Source organism: Triturus cristatus, chromosome 2_2 (assembly GCF_964204655.1).
Source record: "Triturus cristatus chromosome 2_2, aTriCri1.1, whole genome shotgun sequence".
Classification (NCBI taxonomy): Eukaryota; Metazoa; Chordata; class Amphibia; order Caudata; family Salamandridae; genus Triturus; species Triturus cristatus.
In genome coordinates this window covers 1097219648-1097235028 of record NC_140582.1, presented here as the reverse complement: position 1 = coordinate 1097235028, position 15381 = coordinate 1097219648, and the positions used below count along the sequence as shown (strand labels likewise).

General features: G+C 42.7%; 1 protein-coding gene across 2 annotated transcripts in view; it reads left to right on the top strand.

The window, feature by feature from the left end:
• EIF2AK3 (eukaryotic translation initiation factor 2 alpha kinase 3) overlaps positions 1 to 15104 on the top strand; it is a 155296-nt gene extending 140192 nt beyond the window's left edge. For both annotated transcript variants that reach the window (XM_085642650.1, XM_085642651.1), the window contains exons 14-17: positions 4050 to 4217; positions 5035 to 5136; positions 6538 to 6603; positions 12333 to 15104. In XM_085642650.1, the coding sequence (XP_085498776.1) occupies positions 4050 to 4217; positions 5035 to 5136; positions 6538 to 6603; positions 12333 to 12509 (513 nt within the window). In that variant the 3' untranslated portion in view covers positions 12510 to 15104. The remainder of the gene's footprint in view (positions 1 to 4049; positions 4218 to 5034; positions 5137 to 6537; positions 6604 to 12332) is intronic.
• The last annotated feature ends 277 nt before the right edge of the window (positions 15105 to 15381 follow it).

Sequence of the window (15381 nt, the reverse complement as noted above, 5' to 3'; positions counted from 1 at the left end):
GGGAGCATGATGTTTATGAGTGGATCTAAGATATTTGAAAACTGCTGCAGTAGCCTAAGATGGATCATGTGTTGATTCCTGGCATCTATGCTGACAGCCAGAAACTGGAGACATAACTGAAGGTTTTGTTTCATCAGTCAGTAACTTTCTTTTTGAGGTGATCGTAACCTGACGGTCTTCCACTAGGGAGTTGTGAACTTAGCTTTACTTGGTACAGTGAGTGTTGGAAATTAGTCTGATTAAGTAGGTACAACATTTGTCTTTTGTCAATGTATCCTTGAATTTTATCAGTCATTTTTAGGTTGAGCATGGGCAGCACATGCGCTGCTCTGTGAGGCATGCTGTATTCAGGTATGGACTTGAAGCTCCGCCCATTTTCCATCCATCTTTTCAATTGGCTCCCGTTTCTGTACTTTCGAAATCGTTGCATTTGATTCATGAATAGGCTTAGTAGTCCCTCCTTAGTACCGCTTAGTCTGTATTTGTAATCTTCAATGACTGTACTTTTTACTTGTGTTGTTGCACGGTCTATTTTACCTACAGTCTGTGAGCACTATTTTCTTTAATGATTTCCCCTATTTCACCCACAAGGATCTTTCCTACAAAGGCAGCACGCTGCCCGCTTTTATATTTTTATTATAATGCAGGCTGTCCGCTTTAACTATAGCTGCTGCGCTTCTTTATTTTATTTGCGAGCGGTTCTCTTTAACTATAGCGCCCGTACTCCGGAACCTTTGTTTTTTTTTTTTTTGGGTGATAGCACCCCATACTCGCCCCTTTAGGTGCTGCTCACCGTATTCAGCTTACAGCGAGCCGGATCTAAAGAAAGGGGAGCGGCCACCATTAAATTGAAAGCACAACATGGTGCAAAAAAAAAAACCTTTTCCACAAATAAGTTTTTTTGTTTTTTTTGTAAATGCGTCCCATGCCATGCTTTTAATTTGAAGGCGTCTGCGCCCCTTTCTTTAGACCTGCCTTCCCTGTAAGCTGAATACGGCCAGCAGCCTCTAAAGAAAGGGGCGAGGCCACCATTAAAGTGGTCTCGCATTTGTGAGAGTTTGAGCTATAGCCATTATAAATGACAATGCCTTTTATTTATGTGTTGGTTTTCAAAACGCAAGGCATTGTCATTTACAATGCCAATATCTTAAACTCTCGCAAATGCAAGACCTTTTGCATTGCAAATGGTTGTTTGGGTTTCTTTTCACATTCCTTGGCAATCATGTGGTGCAAGTACCGTTCGTTGAAGAGTAATGTGTTTTTGCTGCTGAAGAAAACATTTGTATTAATTTATCACCCATTCATTGTATTTAGTATTTGTATTTGTGCAGTTCTAATTCAAATGAGAACAGGTTTCATGTTTATTAATTAAATAAATGAGGAAAAGCAGCATTACATGAGGAAACAAAAAAGCTCAATTGAATAATTGCACCTGGCACAACCTTCAGATATGTTATCAATGGAGCACAGGGGGTTTGAACTTCCAGTGCATCATAGAAGTTGGTTTCTCATGGCCAAAAATGGATGCAAGATGAAAAGGCTTGGTCCTGGATGAAGAAGTGAAAGAGATAGTGACTGAAGATTAAAAGGATGAGAGTGCTTTATCTTAGTTTCTGGTGTGAAGTAGGTTCTGTGAATATATACACACTTAGCTGTGCAGGTATTTGTAGTTTAAGACTGCCAGAATTATTTTGTTGATAGAGGCAGACTTGCTGTTAAATTGCTGCCATGCAGTGATGTGGTTAAAATTCCCCTCAAATCGGTGCATCAGTCTTGGGCCTGTTTAAAAGCTCTCACCCTGTTAATGCTGTGTGTGGTCTGTTAGTTTCCTGTGCGCCTTGGAAGGATTGCATACCAAGGTTCCTGACAGTCTTCCAGGCTGGTGTCCTTGAACACATAGGGGGTCATCACGATGGCGGAAGGACCACCACCGCCAGCTATGCGGTGGCGAACCGTCCGTCATCGAACAACGTTTCAGCACCCGCCAGATTAGGATGGCGGGCTGATCCAGACTACGACTGTTGCGGACGCAAAGACTGTCCACCACGGAACCGCCACAGGCAATCGTACTGATTGCCTGGCGGAGCGGTCTGCATCCCTAAAATGGTGGCGGCCCCTAGCAGGCACCGTCCACCAAATTAGGATGCTGGCTTCAGCCAACATTTCCAAGGTGTCGAATCCGCCATGGAAAGGCTGACGGAGATTGGTTCCGGGGGCCCGTTGGGGGGAGGTGTTTGTGCACTGGGGGAACACATGGTACCCCCCTACTTTTCACTGCAAGTGGCAGGCACCGTGTGGTGCCTGCCAAGTAGTGCAGTAAAATGCACAACATGCATTTTTACATCGCGGCGGGTGATGCACTCAGCAGCACCTGCCGCAATGTTAATACTGCATTTTGCGGCCGCCATGGTGGCAGCTGCATTGTAATTTGTAGTGTAGGACCACCGCATGCATGGCGGCCAGTCCCGTTTCCTACGACGATGTCGGACGGACTCCAGTACGTCCGCCAGCGTAATCGACCCCGTAATGTTTTGGGGACACCAGCCTGCCCAGCTCGTTGACACATGAACAGGAAGTGTATGGGCTATACTATAGTGCTGCAACCTTGAAACCAAACTTGGTGTGGACACAGTTGGGTCCCTAAGCTTTCTGAAATGGATCTTCCCATCATGCCCAGATCGGTGCCTTTCTTGTCCGCTGAGGCTGAGAGTCCTGTAGATCTGCATTCTGCTTTTATAGAGTACTTGAACTTTTTCATTGCAGAACGCAGCCAGTCTGGCATAAGAGTCCTGTAGCACACTTTACGCTGTTAAGCATGCCTGCAACCACCCCAAAAAGTGTCTGTGCTGAATGTTCGACTCGGGGAATCTCCTTCTTATTGGAGATTTTTTTTTCTGAAAGGGGCTCTGTTTTTTTAATGCCTTAGTTGGGAGTGATGTTCTGAACATGCATCAGCATGGTCATTTAAGTGCCATTTCGTCTATCGCAGTGCCAGTCTGTCTCTTCCCATGAACCTGGATCAAGTATTGATTATGCCGCATACAAAACTTTCTAGTGTATCTGCCCTGGGTACTGAGGCCTCGAAAGCAGATGAGACCGTGATCGAAGGCTTGCGCCGAGGCATTTTAGATCGCGTCTGATGAAAAGCCAACCAAGTTGTTAGAACACTCCGATGGCATAACCAATATTAATCTTATTCCATGGGTGCAAGACATCTATCCTAACATGAGGATTGCTTGTAGACATTGTGCCTTGAAAGGAGACAGTGAGTTTACATATGAGTTGGTCCGGTCGGCCGGTAGGGACTCTGAGGTGACTTTTGCAAACCACGCTGTGCACTGTGGGTGCCCTCCATACGCCCTGGACAAGACCTACTGTGGAAAGCAATTTTGAAAAGCTTCAGTTCCTGGACAGTGAGTGAGGCCTTATTTTTCATGCAATTTCCTGGAAATCCTTAAAATATGTGTTTACCAAAATATAATTTGTGGACTTACTTCCTTGAATACTTTTAATAAATAGCTTCCTTTGACGCAACACCATTAAAAATAAATCTGCAACCAACAGGCACTTAGATGCTGACAGCGATACTGAAGCCTGTGATATTTATTACTTGTAAGTGAAACTGGGTCAGCCTTTCTTCCTATGTCTTGTGAAATCTGTGGATATATTTGTATATCCGTATGTAGTGTGAGGTCATGACCAGCACATCACTCTGCGTATAGTTTGGCCGTGGAATACTGAAATACCTGTACTCATCGTCCCTGTGCCAAGTCCTTCCTGTTGCCCCAACTTCCATCACCCGCAGCACCCTTAACCCGCCTGCCGCTGCCCTCTCTACAGAAATGGTGCAGAACCAACATTCAGTCATTTTGAGTTATTTTGTGTTAGGTTCTTGGTCAGATCGCCTGTTATGTTTACACTAAATGCACTTGCCTGACTGACCCCCTTCCAGTCCATCACTTTGTGGAATCCAGGTGCCCAGCATCTAGCATCAGCGTATGCATTTCGTGTACTTTCTCACTAATTCATTGAATCTGTTTTTTTTTCAGCCTTCCAATATATTTTTCACAGTAGATGATATTGTAAAGGTTGGGGACTTTGGTCTCGTGACTGCTATGGACCAAGATGAAGATGACGAGACTGTCCTTACACCAATGCCCGCTTATGCCCGACACACTGGACAAGTGGGAACAAAACTTTATATGAGTCCTGAACAGGTAAACTTTGCACAACTGTAGTACATTTTGTATGGTGGGACAGCACTTTTTACATGGTGGAATTCTGCCTGTTATAAAAGTGCTTAATGTCTAAAACCATTGTTGGGGCATGGGAGAGTGCAGAGATGTAGCGCAGGTGGTTTCAACTTGTAAATTATAAAATTAATTAATTAACCAGTCCGATTGCCCTGGTCCGCAGATAAATAGTTCTAAGTATGCTTGTGGAAAAAAATTCGGAGAATGATTTTCTGTTTTTACAATAATTTATTTTTATAGTGTGTCATTTTAACTATCCAAAGATTTTCATTTGTGGGATATAAACTGTATTATGCGTCTTTGTGGGTGCGACCAAAAATATCCTCATAAACAACACAGTCTCTCTATGTGTCCAGGCTGCTTATCCATGTAAAAGTCATTCTTCACAATTTGTTTTCCAGGCCTACCCTGGGGAGGTAAGATACGTTTTGAAATATTAGAGGGTGTTCTTAGCATACATGTATGTATATGTTTGGGGTAGCAGTTTGTTGAATTGCATGGCACCTCCTGATAGCCTTTTTTTGTCATTTTCATTTATTTTGTATTGTTGGTTTTGTTCCATTTGTCATGAAACCAGCCAAAGAAAGTAAAGTTGTGTATGTAAAGGTGTCAAGCCTCAACGGCCGAACCTGAAATATTAAATGTGAAAATATTGGTGCCTCAGAGATATGAATTGATAGCTTCACTTTGGTTTCTGTCCACTCTAAATCTTCTGATTGTGTGTTTCTGACCCTTCTAAAAAGTACCCTCTTCATTAATTTGATTTCTTTTCTTCTTTTAGATTTATGGACAGAGTTACTCCCACAAAGTGGATATCTTTTCCTTGGGGCTGATTCTGTTTGAACTTTTGTATCCGTTCAGCACACAGATGGAGCGAGTCAGAGTAAGTGTGCAAATTCTGCTACAAAAGGAAATGTGTAACTTGAATCCTGGATTAAGAGCCCTTTTATGTGCACAGTCTCTGCTTTAGACTGAGGAAGCCTTCTCGTCCAATGTCTACCCATGCCGGTGAAGAGCCTTGACCACAAACAGTCTTTTCTGAGATACGGGGCGATAAAATAGGAGCGCCAAGTGAGCGTTGGCTCAATACTACATTTGTACCCTTTTAAAATCTGTGACTTCAGTTAGGTCCTCAAGAAAACTCTGTCCTTAGGGGTCTTTAACTACTAGCTCGCTGCTACCCACCAGGGACTACACTGGGAGTCTTGGCATGCTGAAGTAGTTCATTTGTTCTTTTCTTATATGGACATCCGTTTTTTTGTTTTTTGGGGGGTTTTTTTTTGAGTGAAGGGTGCTTCAGCCAAGTAGTTTTTGCTTGAAAATGGTGACTTTGTTTCTTCGGCCCAGTGGACTGTCCACATCCAAAGACAATTGAAAGAGATGGCAAGATTTACTGTTGCCAGCTTGCTACATTGTATGCAGTTGTCTGGCCCATCTAGTGGACTGAACTACTTTTGCAAACTATAGTCTCCACTATGACCAAAAGCTCGTATAACACTGGGTATCTATCTCAAAGTTGTTAGAAACTCTAGCGTATAGACATTTAAAAAAAATTGAGAATCCTATCTTAGCTCCAGAAAATCCTCCTGAGGTTCTTGCTGTATCATAATTTTAACTTTTGTTTCTAACTTTACTGTTGATAAAGGTAATTGTCTACTTCAGCCACCTTACAGTGATATTGAGTATTATGTACTGTGTTTCCAGCTCTTACCATTTGCTGGAGTAAGCTCTGTACTCACCGTGAGTATCTTGGTTTTCCAGCTGGAGTGTGGTAGCATTGGTGGCTGTGCGACACCCATGGTAAACAACAGTACTCGCATAGTATATTGCTCAGCAATATTGGTGGCTCTGGGGTATATGGGTTTGCCATGCAATCCATATTAAATTGGAAAGTTGTTTGTTGTGAACATATAGTTTAGCACTCTAAATGCAGTAGTGTTCACCTCTTTCAGTTTCCAAAATCATATTGTAATACTACGTGTATATGTGTTCAGCTCTTACTGTAAACCTAAAGTGGATGAGTTGGGTGAACAAAGTGAGGAATGTTTGCTGGTGGGGTGGGATTCAGGGTGTATGTCCATCTTCAAGTACATGCTGTGAAAGTAAATGTTGGTGCAGTTCTTTTTGATCAACAGTGTTGCTGTGGTGTGTTTGCGCTTTCTGTTGCATCTTCAGTCATTACAGTACACTTCTGTGTAGCTCAAGATACAGCCTTGAATTGTCTTTCAGCATTGCTGTTTTCTGTTGATGCTTTGCATTAACAAGTGTGTTATTTCTATTTCAGATATTAACTGATGTGAGGAATTTGAAATTTCCACCACCATTCTTCACTCAACAGTATGCTCAAGAGGTAACCACTATTAAACAACGGGTGCTCTAACAAAAATATTACTAGGATTTCTTAGCAGTCTAACTGCTGAAAAATTAGAAACCAGTCTGCAGGCTTTCTAAAAGAAAACACTGTTAAAGCTCAGTTAGCAATATGTTGTTTTGCAAATGCTCTCATGTATTGGGAATTTTTAATTCTTTCCTGTTTGGATTAAAGTGTTGATAATTGTTGGATATCACGAGTCATTGCTATGCTTTCTCTTAAATAGAATATGCAGCATTCCTTGCAATCCTTATGCTGCTGTTCAAGATTTTCTTTGACCACTTAAAGGGTGTTGTTTCAGGCTCTCAAGATTTATATAAAAAAATAACATGGCAATTACTTTTTTTTTTTTTTTTGCAAAAACAATTTTTATTGCATCACACAGTTACAATTACCATCGTGGAGTGTCGTCGTACCAATGGTCATATCCAGTTTCTAGGAACCAATGCATAATATCATCCAATCCACTACTATCCAGATATTCGTTGACCATCAGCACTCTCATATGCATATACACCCTCCCTCCTCCCCCATGTCAGTGTGCCATAATACAAGGTACAAGGATAATTCTCCTCTTTTTAAGTTACCGTGTGATTGGTTGCGGGCCACTCCCCCTCCCCATGGTCAGGCTCAGCACAATAAGGAGAAGTGAAGCACTCTCGCCAGCTCGTGTGTTCTACCAAGTACCTCTCTGACTGCGCCTCTGCAAGTTGCTCCAGTGTTTCATCGTCCTCAACCACATCCGTTCCCCATCCTTGGAGCTCAACCACTAGCGCCTCCCATGCACGCGCCATGTCCAGCGCCTTTTCATCGGTCCCCCGCAGCGCTAACTGTAGCCTGAGCGCGCCCTCACCACCCGCCCATTTAGTGAAGGTCGCTTTCCATCTCTTAAAGCTGGGAACATGGCAATTACTTTTAACCAGATAATTGCTTGAAACACTGCCAGTTGCCACCAGTTTCTTGTGCTCATTTTATTTCCATTTTGTGATGTAAGGGAGAGAAGAAGCCATTTTGCATTGTTCCTAATTTCTACGTCCTCTGTGCAGTTTTAAGAAATAAATATTTGAAAAAGAATTTTGTTTTCTAAAATGTTGAGTTTTAAGGTGTTTAATAAGTTGGTTTCATTGGTGAACCTGTTGTTTTGTAGCTTGAATGAATCAGTACAGAAGCATGTGTCATTGCAATATTCCTTTAATAGCAAACAATCAAGGAGCGTAGAACTGAAACTAGAGTTTTGCTTCTCAAACAAAGTGTAAAATTCAGAATGTTAACACTTCATCAGCATCCTCTCGTAATCTACAGTACACCAAAAGCTGTTCGATGTACCAATACTTTGGGCAACTTGAGGAGGAAGTAAAAGCAGTTTGAGGATTGTTAAGGAGAACTGAGCTTTAAAATGCTAGAGAAGAATGTTCTAAAATGACAACTGAGCTTTAAAAGAATAGAGAAGAATATTTATGGAATTGTTCTGCAGCAAGTGGCAAACGAAAAAAATAGCCAACTCGACTAAAGACAAATCTTAGCTTTACCGAACGGAAGAAATTGTTCCTACTGTTAATCTCCTTTTCTTGCTCAGAGTATCTTTGAAATTCTTTTTATTGCGCGTTGGTGGTTAAGAGTTCAGCCCGTTTTCACGACACGTAAAAGCATAGACTACTGATGAGAAGTAAAAGTAGTGTATGTAGAGGTTTGATTAAACTTTATCACCCTCAATAGTTCCTGAAGGGTGCTGCCCCAGATGTGCCTTTTGGGGGTAATTGCCACCGATTCAGCTCCTGAAAATGTGCTCTGTATCGACTGCAAGCGAAACTTGTGGATACAACCGAGCATGCGAGTGCCTGATCTGCTTATGACAGCGAAGCACATGCACGGACGGGAGAAATAAGTAGTTGACGCATCAAACCCCCTTATGGGTGGCAGCTTAGGAAAGGGACCGAGCGAAGAAGGGTTGCTAGCTTCCTAGAAAGCTACTGTTGCTAGCTTAAAGAAGAGCAACTTCAGTGATGAAAAAAAGTCACTAAGCCTCCCTTATACCGGACAACACGTTCCAAACTTGCTTACCTCCTTTATGTAGATCATCAGGGCGCCCCCCTTTGTTTTTTCCAATGTCAGTAGCAGAGTAGTGGATACATTTACCTTTAAGCCGCCAGGGATGCCCTCATCTAAAGAAGCACTCAACATGACAAAGATTTGTTACCTCACCAGCGCATCTGCGGATTAAGCTTGTAATCATCCATCATGACTTCCTTGTAACAGCGCAGTCGAAAGATCCCACTGTTGAAGGGGGCCAGGCGGGCCTTTGTCTAGAGTGGCATGGTGGGCGAAACATCATGGACTGGAATGCGGCCCATATCGATTGCCAGTGGCTAAGATTAATTCAAGCATTCCATCCATCACCTTGTAGTTGTTGCAGTTTTGCCAGTGTTCTCATGGACAGGCTCAACTGAATATTGCAGAAACTTTTTTTTTTCTTTTTTATGCTTTTGGGACACTGTTTTCCACTTCCTTGGTTATATCTAAGTGGCGAAAACCAAAACAAGAAACAATAATCTAAATGTTCTCTCTTGAACTTGGAAACACTTACTGGCTCACGACTTGCTGCTAGTGTTGACCTTGAGAACCTAAAGAGACAATGGCTGCTATGGTCATAGGTCAGCTGCTAGCACGACTTTAAATATAGTCATATGAAGGAACAACTGAAAAACCATCACAGGGTGTCAGTCAAAAGGGCTGTCCATCTCTTAAATCCTTCTTCTTTTCGCCATTTCCATACCCCATCACAGTCAGTAGTTACGAGGACTAGGAAGAAAGGACAATGGCTTGCACTTGTGATAAGGCGGACGTCCTATCTGTCACAATTCGATGGTGTATCCATCTGCCAACCTCGAAATAAGGCCTTAAAATGTTTCATTTGTTTGGGATTACTACATATCCCTTTGTGGGAGCATATGTGAGCTTGTGGCCATTGGCAGATAGCTCCAGCAAGCAAGGGCTGTGTATGTTTTTTAGCATGGAGGGTAAGAAGCACTTCAGCTTGAAGCCAAGGAAGGTGGAACTCCAATTTTGAGTGTTACCAAACTGAGGAAAACCCTTTTCCTTAATATAAAATCTAGCCAAATACAAGATTTTACTATGGAAGATGTACTGGACTTTATAGAGAAACTGGTAGAAGATAGAGGGCAGTGGTATTATCCCATGAATTGTGCTTGAAACCACATTAGTGTGGTAGAAATATATATATATATATATATATATATATATATATATATATATATATATATATATATATATATATATATATATCTCTTCAGAGCGAGACACAGTACCAAGTCTGTCCTCATTAAAGCCACGGAGAAGATCAGAGAGGCCGTGGATCAGGGTGGTAGGGCGGCCCTGATCCTATTGGACTTATCCGCGGCCTTTGACACGGTCCATCATGACATCTTGATGGACCGTTTAAAGGAATGTGGGATCCAATCCAAAGCTTGGGATCTGTGAAGATCCTTTCTATCTAACAGAGGATAGACTGTTGCTCTGGGTGAATACCAGTCCAGACCTCTGTCATTGCCCTGTGGGGTCCCACAGGGGTCCTCCCTGAGTCCGACCCTTTTTAATGTGTACGTGTCATCTTTGGCCCCCATTATCAGAGCATTTGTGTTTGGTCGCACCTCGTATGGATGACACTCAAATTGTGGTGTCTCTGCTACCTGACCGGGAATTGGATACGGATAAACGCTTCCAAGCTTGTATGGAAGCAGTTGGAAGATGGATGACAGAGAACTGTTCAAAGCTTAACTCAGGCAAAACAGAGGTTTTACTGTTTGGAAAGGACACCAACTTCTGGACACCGAGCTGGTGGCCTGACTCGATGGGCTCTCTCCCGAAACCTTCTAAGAAGGTAAAACATTTGGGAGCAATAGTTGATGAGCGACTTACCTTTGGGGAGCAAGTAAACGCAGTGGCATCAACAGCAGCCCATGTGCTCAGAACAGTCAGGAAAGAACTGCCCTCGGGCAGCCGACAAACGGGGGTCCCAGCGTTGATATTCTCTAGGCTGGATTATTGCAATGGCCTGTACTTGAATATCCAGCAGAGATTTATGAACAAGCTCCAGCTGCTACAAAATGCAGCTGCTAGACTCCTCACGGGCACACCCAAGTTCTCTCCCATCTCCAAGAAATTGCATTGGCTCCCTGTAAGAAGTCGAGTGCGTTTTAAATCACTCTGTGTGGTTTTCAAAGCCCTTCAAGGTACAGGCCCAGACTTTTTAAAACAGATGTTCCAGTGGTACACACCGAAAAGGACACTTCGTTCACTGGGGTCCAAGTTGGTCTCAGTGCCACACACAAAAAAAGCTCTGTGGGGTGGCAGAAGCTTTGCCTGGAATGCCCTTCCGTTCCACCTACGAAATGCCTCGGATCCTCTAGCCTTTAGGAAGGGCTTAAAGACCTGGCTCTTTGCTGAATAGACCTCATTTCCTCCGTGCTCTTGCCTTCAGGATAAATCATTAGCGCCAGGACACCCACGGGTAACCGCTGCGCTTTAGAAATACTATTACCATAACATATATAGATATAGATATAGGTGCATATATATCTTATCGTTCCATTTTTTAAAGAGTCCTAATCGCAGCATTAACAGTATGTTTAGTAGGAGTTGCATTTTAAACATTTAAGGAAATTATTTGTTCGTCGATGAATGGATTATGTAATGTATAAATAATGCAGACGTTAGTTTAGAGAGTGTGTGATAGGCTAGAATAAACTAATTACAAAAATAACGTATCTTTGCAATACAGTACCTTTTTCATTGTTTTATTTTGATAGCTGTAGAGTGGTTTTAAAAGTGACCACTAGATGGCAGCTGCGGAACGTACGATGCTTTTAAAATACTATACAAACCAGCTGATGTGTGAGAAAGCTTTACGATTCTGCACAGTCGTCCCCATTCTTTTGCACTAGTTTGACCTCTTGTTAATGGACAGAACACACACAATGTGAGACAGAATGGCAGGGCCATAATATCAGAAAATCCAGTGGATAAATGGGCGAATCAATCTATGGATGCCAAGCAATCAAGATGATATTGCTACGCCCAGATGCCCCGAAATGTGTAACAAATTGGATCTAAAGATGCAGGTAGACGCCTCCTTGTAGGACCTCGGTGGAGAAGAGGGGAATTTTTCTGCAGCAGCCGACGAGCGCCAATACTTGAATGTGGAGTTGTCCGTCTCACTGCTGCATCTGCCTACTTGTGTCTTCTCGACTCTGTGCAAAGCTTTGCATTTTAGCTCTTACATATTTTGCTAAACGCTAGAAGCCAGATACAAGGTGCTTTCTTAAACCATTCCATAAAGGCTCTTTGAATCCTCCACATCTCTTGTGTTGCTGAAGTTTGTGTTGGTGCTTTGAGCACAGTGAGTCCGGGCTGGGCGTGGTTTCTGGTTCAGTAATCTATTGCCTGTGCATCGTGCATGCATTGATTTCCCACTTGCAGTTGTGTGTTAAGTAGCTGGTGCTGCTGGGTTGAGCAGAGGGTGGTAGGCTCACAAGAGTTTGTTTCCCACACTCAGTGAGTCGCAGTGGGCCATGGCTTTTGAATCCAGAGAGGATTGTCGCAGTGAGTGAGCAGACAGGGTCTTACAGGGTCTTTGCTAGGGGTTTCTAAGCCGTGAATTCCCCGAATAATGCATGCTTCTTTCTTTGTAGCACAACATGGTGAAGCACATGCTCTCTGCGACTCCCAGCGAGAGGCCCGAGGCCACAGACATCATCGACAGCCCCCTGTTCGAGGACCTCGAGCTGCCGGGGAAGCAGGTCCTGAGGCAGCGCTCCCGGACTCTGAGCTCCTCTGGCAACAAGCACGCGAGGCAGCCCAGCAACTGAGGCCGAGGGACGTCCGCCTCTCGCTTCTGTCTTGCATAGCCCTGCGCGCCCGGCGCGCTGTGAACCGTGCCCAATGAGATCTTTACCAGGAACTTTTTCTATATTCTATTAAGTGATATAGCCTGTGAAGGGGGGTTGGTGACAAGTGCCCCCAGCGGTCAGTGTCCATGGAACTGAAATTCACCTGCCCCTTCAGCTGAGAATGAAACATAGATACAGCCTTAACTGGGTTTTTGTGTACTTACCGTAAAGACTTATCTCCTGCTCACACACTGAATCTATGGGTGGTAATGCCCCTGCTTTGAACTGCTTATGTACTGGGTGCGCTTGATGTGGCAGCATATAAAGCAGTTGACTAAGTTCTCTGTTCCCATTCGCTAACCATGGATGCGCAGTTTGGGACAGCTCCCCTTGTTTGCGAATCACTGGCTGCCCCTGCTCAAGGGTCGGTATCTGATCAGTGGATTGTGACTGCAGAGGTGGACAATTGATGCTTTCCCTTCCAAATTGCAGATAGATTTGTAACGGGCCCCAAAGCCCTTTCTAGGAATCCGCAGTGCTTGCCCTCTCGTATAAGGGCTGTCGTACAAAACCCCTTTCCGACTGCAACCCAAGTGAAACACCAGGTGTTTTAGCACAAAAGGGCTTTGTGCATCTGACGCCATGTTACAAGTTTACCTTAGCAGTCCATGTTACCAGAGACTGTTCATCTATACAGACCTTTGTAATCTGTTACTCTTCAATTGGGTCAGCTAGCTAACCAGTAGAAACTGCATGAGTCTGACAAATGAAAGCAAGGACTCCAAGGGGTGTCCCTATCGACTGTCTGCCTAACTCTGCCTGTCAAGTCACAGATAATAGGAGGCCGAGTCTGACTTGTGTGGCACATTTAGCATGCATGCTCACCCAAAGAAGCTGCAGTTAACTCTATTCTACAGGAGACCCATAGTCACTCGTAACTGACTGATCATGCATTTAAACTACCCCAACCAAAAGGTAGATGTTTCAGAAAATCTAGACAAATTAATATCTAATTTATTCTTTGCTTCCTGCAGGAATCCCATCTTTGTAGGATGGTAGTAGTTATGGCCTAGAGTAAAAGTTGTGGAGCCAGTCCTTAGTTCTTGTTGTTGCTTCACACTTTATCCAGATTGGTGAAATCCGCAGCAAATCATTTTATCTCCCCTGTCAGATTTCCCTTATCTGCCATCATTCAGAACACTTACAAACAAAACCTATCACGAATCTATATAAAAAAAACTTGAGTAGCCTATTAACTAACAAAGGGGCCTCAGCAGGTGATTGACTTAAGAAGCAGGGCTACCACCATATGAATGAATGAGTTTGGGAATATTTGTTTGCCAACACAGTTTTCAAACCTCTATCGGGCTCCTTTCGCAGTGCGCTGGCATCACATTTCACTGGCAGTGTTTTCCAGGCTTAATTTTCTCCTTTACAGTGAAGCGCATATACACACTCCTTGACCATGTATACTGTGACGTCACCAGACTCAAGCTTCTGTGACTCTTACCAGAACATTGGCCCTGCGTCCAGGAGGCCTGCCAGCCCGCGCTGTAAATGACATCACAGCTCAAGTCCATGAAAAGTGTCTTTCTGCTTGACATGTCGATAACCCAACTTTAGCTGCACATCTTACTTGATTCAACAGAAGAACTTGAAAAAAAGGGAGTCCACAAAATCAAAGATGGAGAATGTGTGCAATTTTTTTTTTTTTTTTTTTATGTATGCCCAATTTCGGATAATTACATCATGGTGCATTTTGTTTTCCGTTCTCTGTTAAGTTGTTTACATGTTGCTTCATATTTTGTTCATTGTTTGTGCTCTGTGAATAGCACTGACCTGTTGGGCTGTTGCAGAGTGTTAATAATTACAAAGAATCACAGATATAAATGTAAATAGGTGTATAATATTTTTGTATCTAGTACACGTCAGAGGTGAGTTCAGTGCTATTTTAGAGCTGTTAGAAGTGAAGACGGGTTCTCTTCGGACAAGGTTTTGATGAACACAATTTCAGTTTTTGTTTGTGACGGTCACTGCAAAATCATGCACTATTTTCAAACATTTATGATGATGAATTGTGTCATTAAAATCAAAGAGCCTATTTAGCTAGTAAAAATAATTGGGCATACTGTGGTTTTCCTAACTTTAGAAAGTTGTAGGGAATGTTATATTTTGCGATGAGGGTTTCAAATGTATAAATTAATTGAAGCTTTAGTAAGGAAAAAGTTCTTATTTCAGTGATTAAAAAAAATACGAAGCACACAATAAAAACATTTCAAGGGTGGAAGGAAGGAACTTAAATGTATAATAACTCATAAGTGTCTTACTTGATCTTACATGATCTTGTAGCTTTGTACCTAAAAACGATACGATGATTACGGTTACTCTACATTAAGCTTAAGAAATGTAACCAATGCCTAATTGACCTGTAAATATGTTCATTTTTATTTATAATGATGCAGAATCAATCCTTTTGGGTTGGTGGTGTACAGCACTTTTTACGAAGAAATCATCAAGTGCATTATATATTTGTGACTTCTTTCAAGTCTAAATAAAACTTTTTTTAAATTTAAAGTGCCTTTTTATTTTCTACTTCACCAGGTAGTTGCATGGCCTCTGGTTTAAGACTGTTTTTTTCTAATTTAATTTTCTTCTTCGTGTGCTCCTGAGTCTACAGCACTTATATTACGGGTGTGTGGGAGTTTAACGACGGAGGCTGTAAGGTGCCAAAAGATACCCATCCCTTTTGCTTGTCCAAATGCACATTTGGCGCTCACCTCCTGCGCATCTCACCTCCATCTTTCAAGCAGCACATTCAGATTTAAATTCACGTATGTGTCGCCCAACCTAT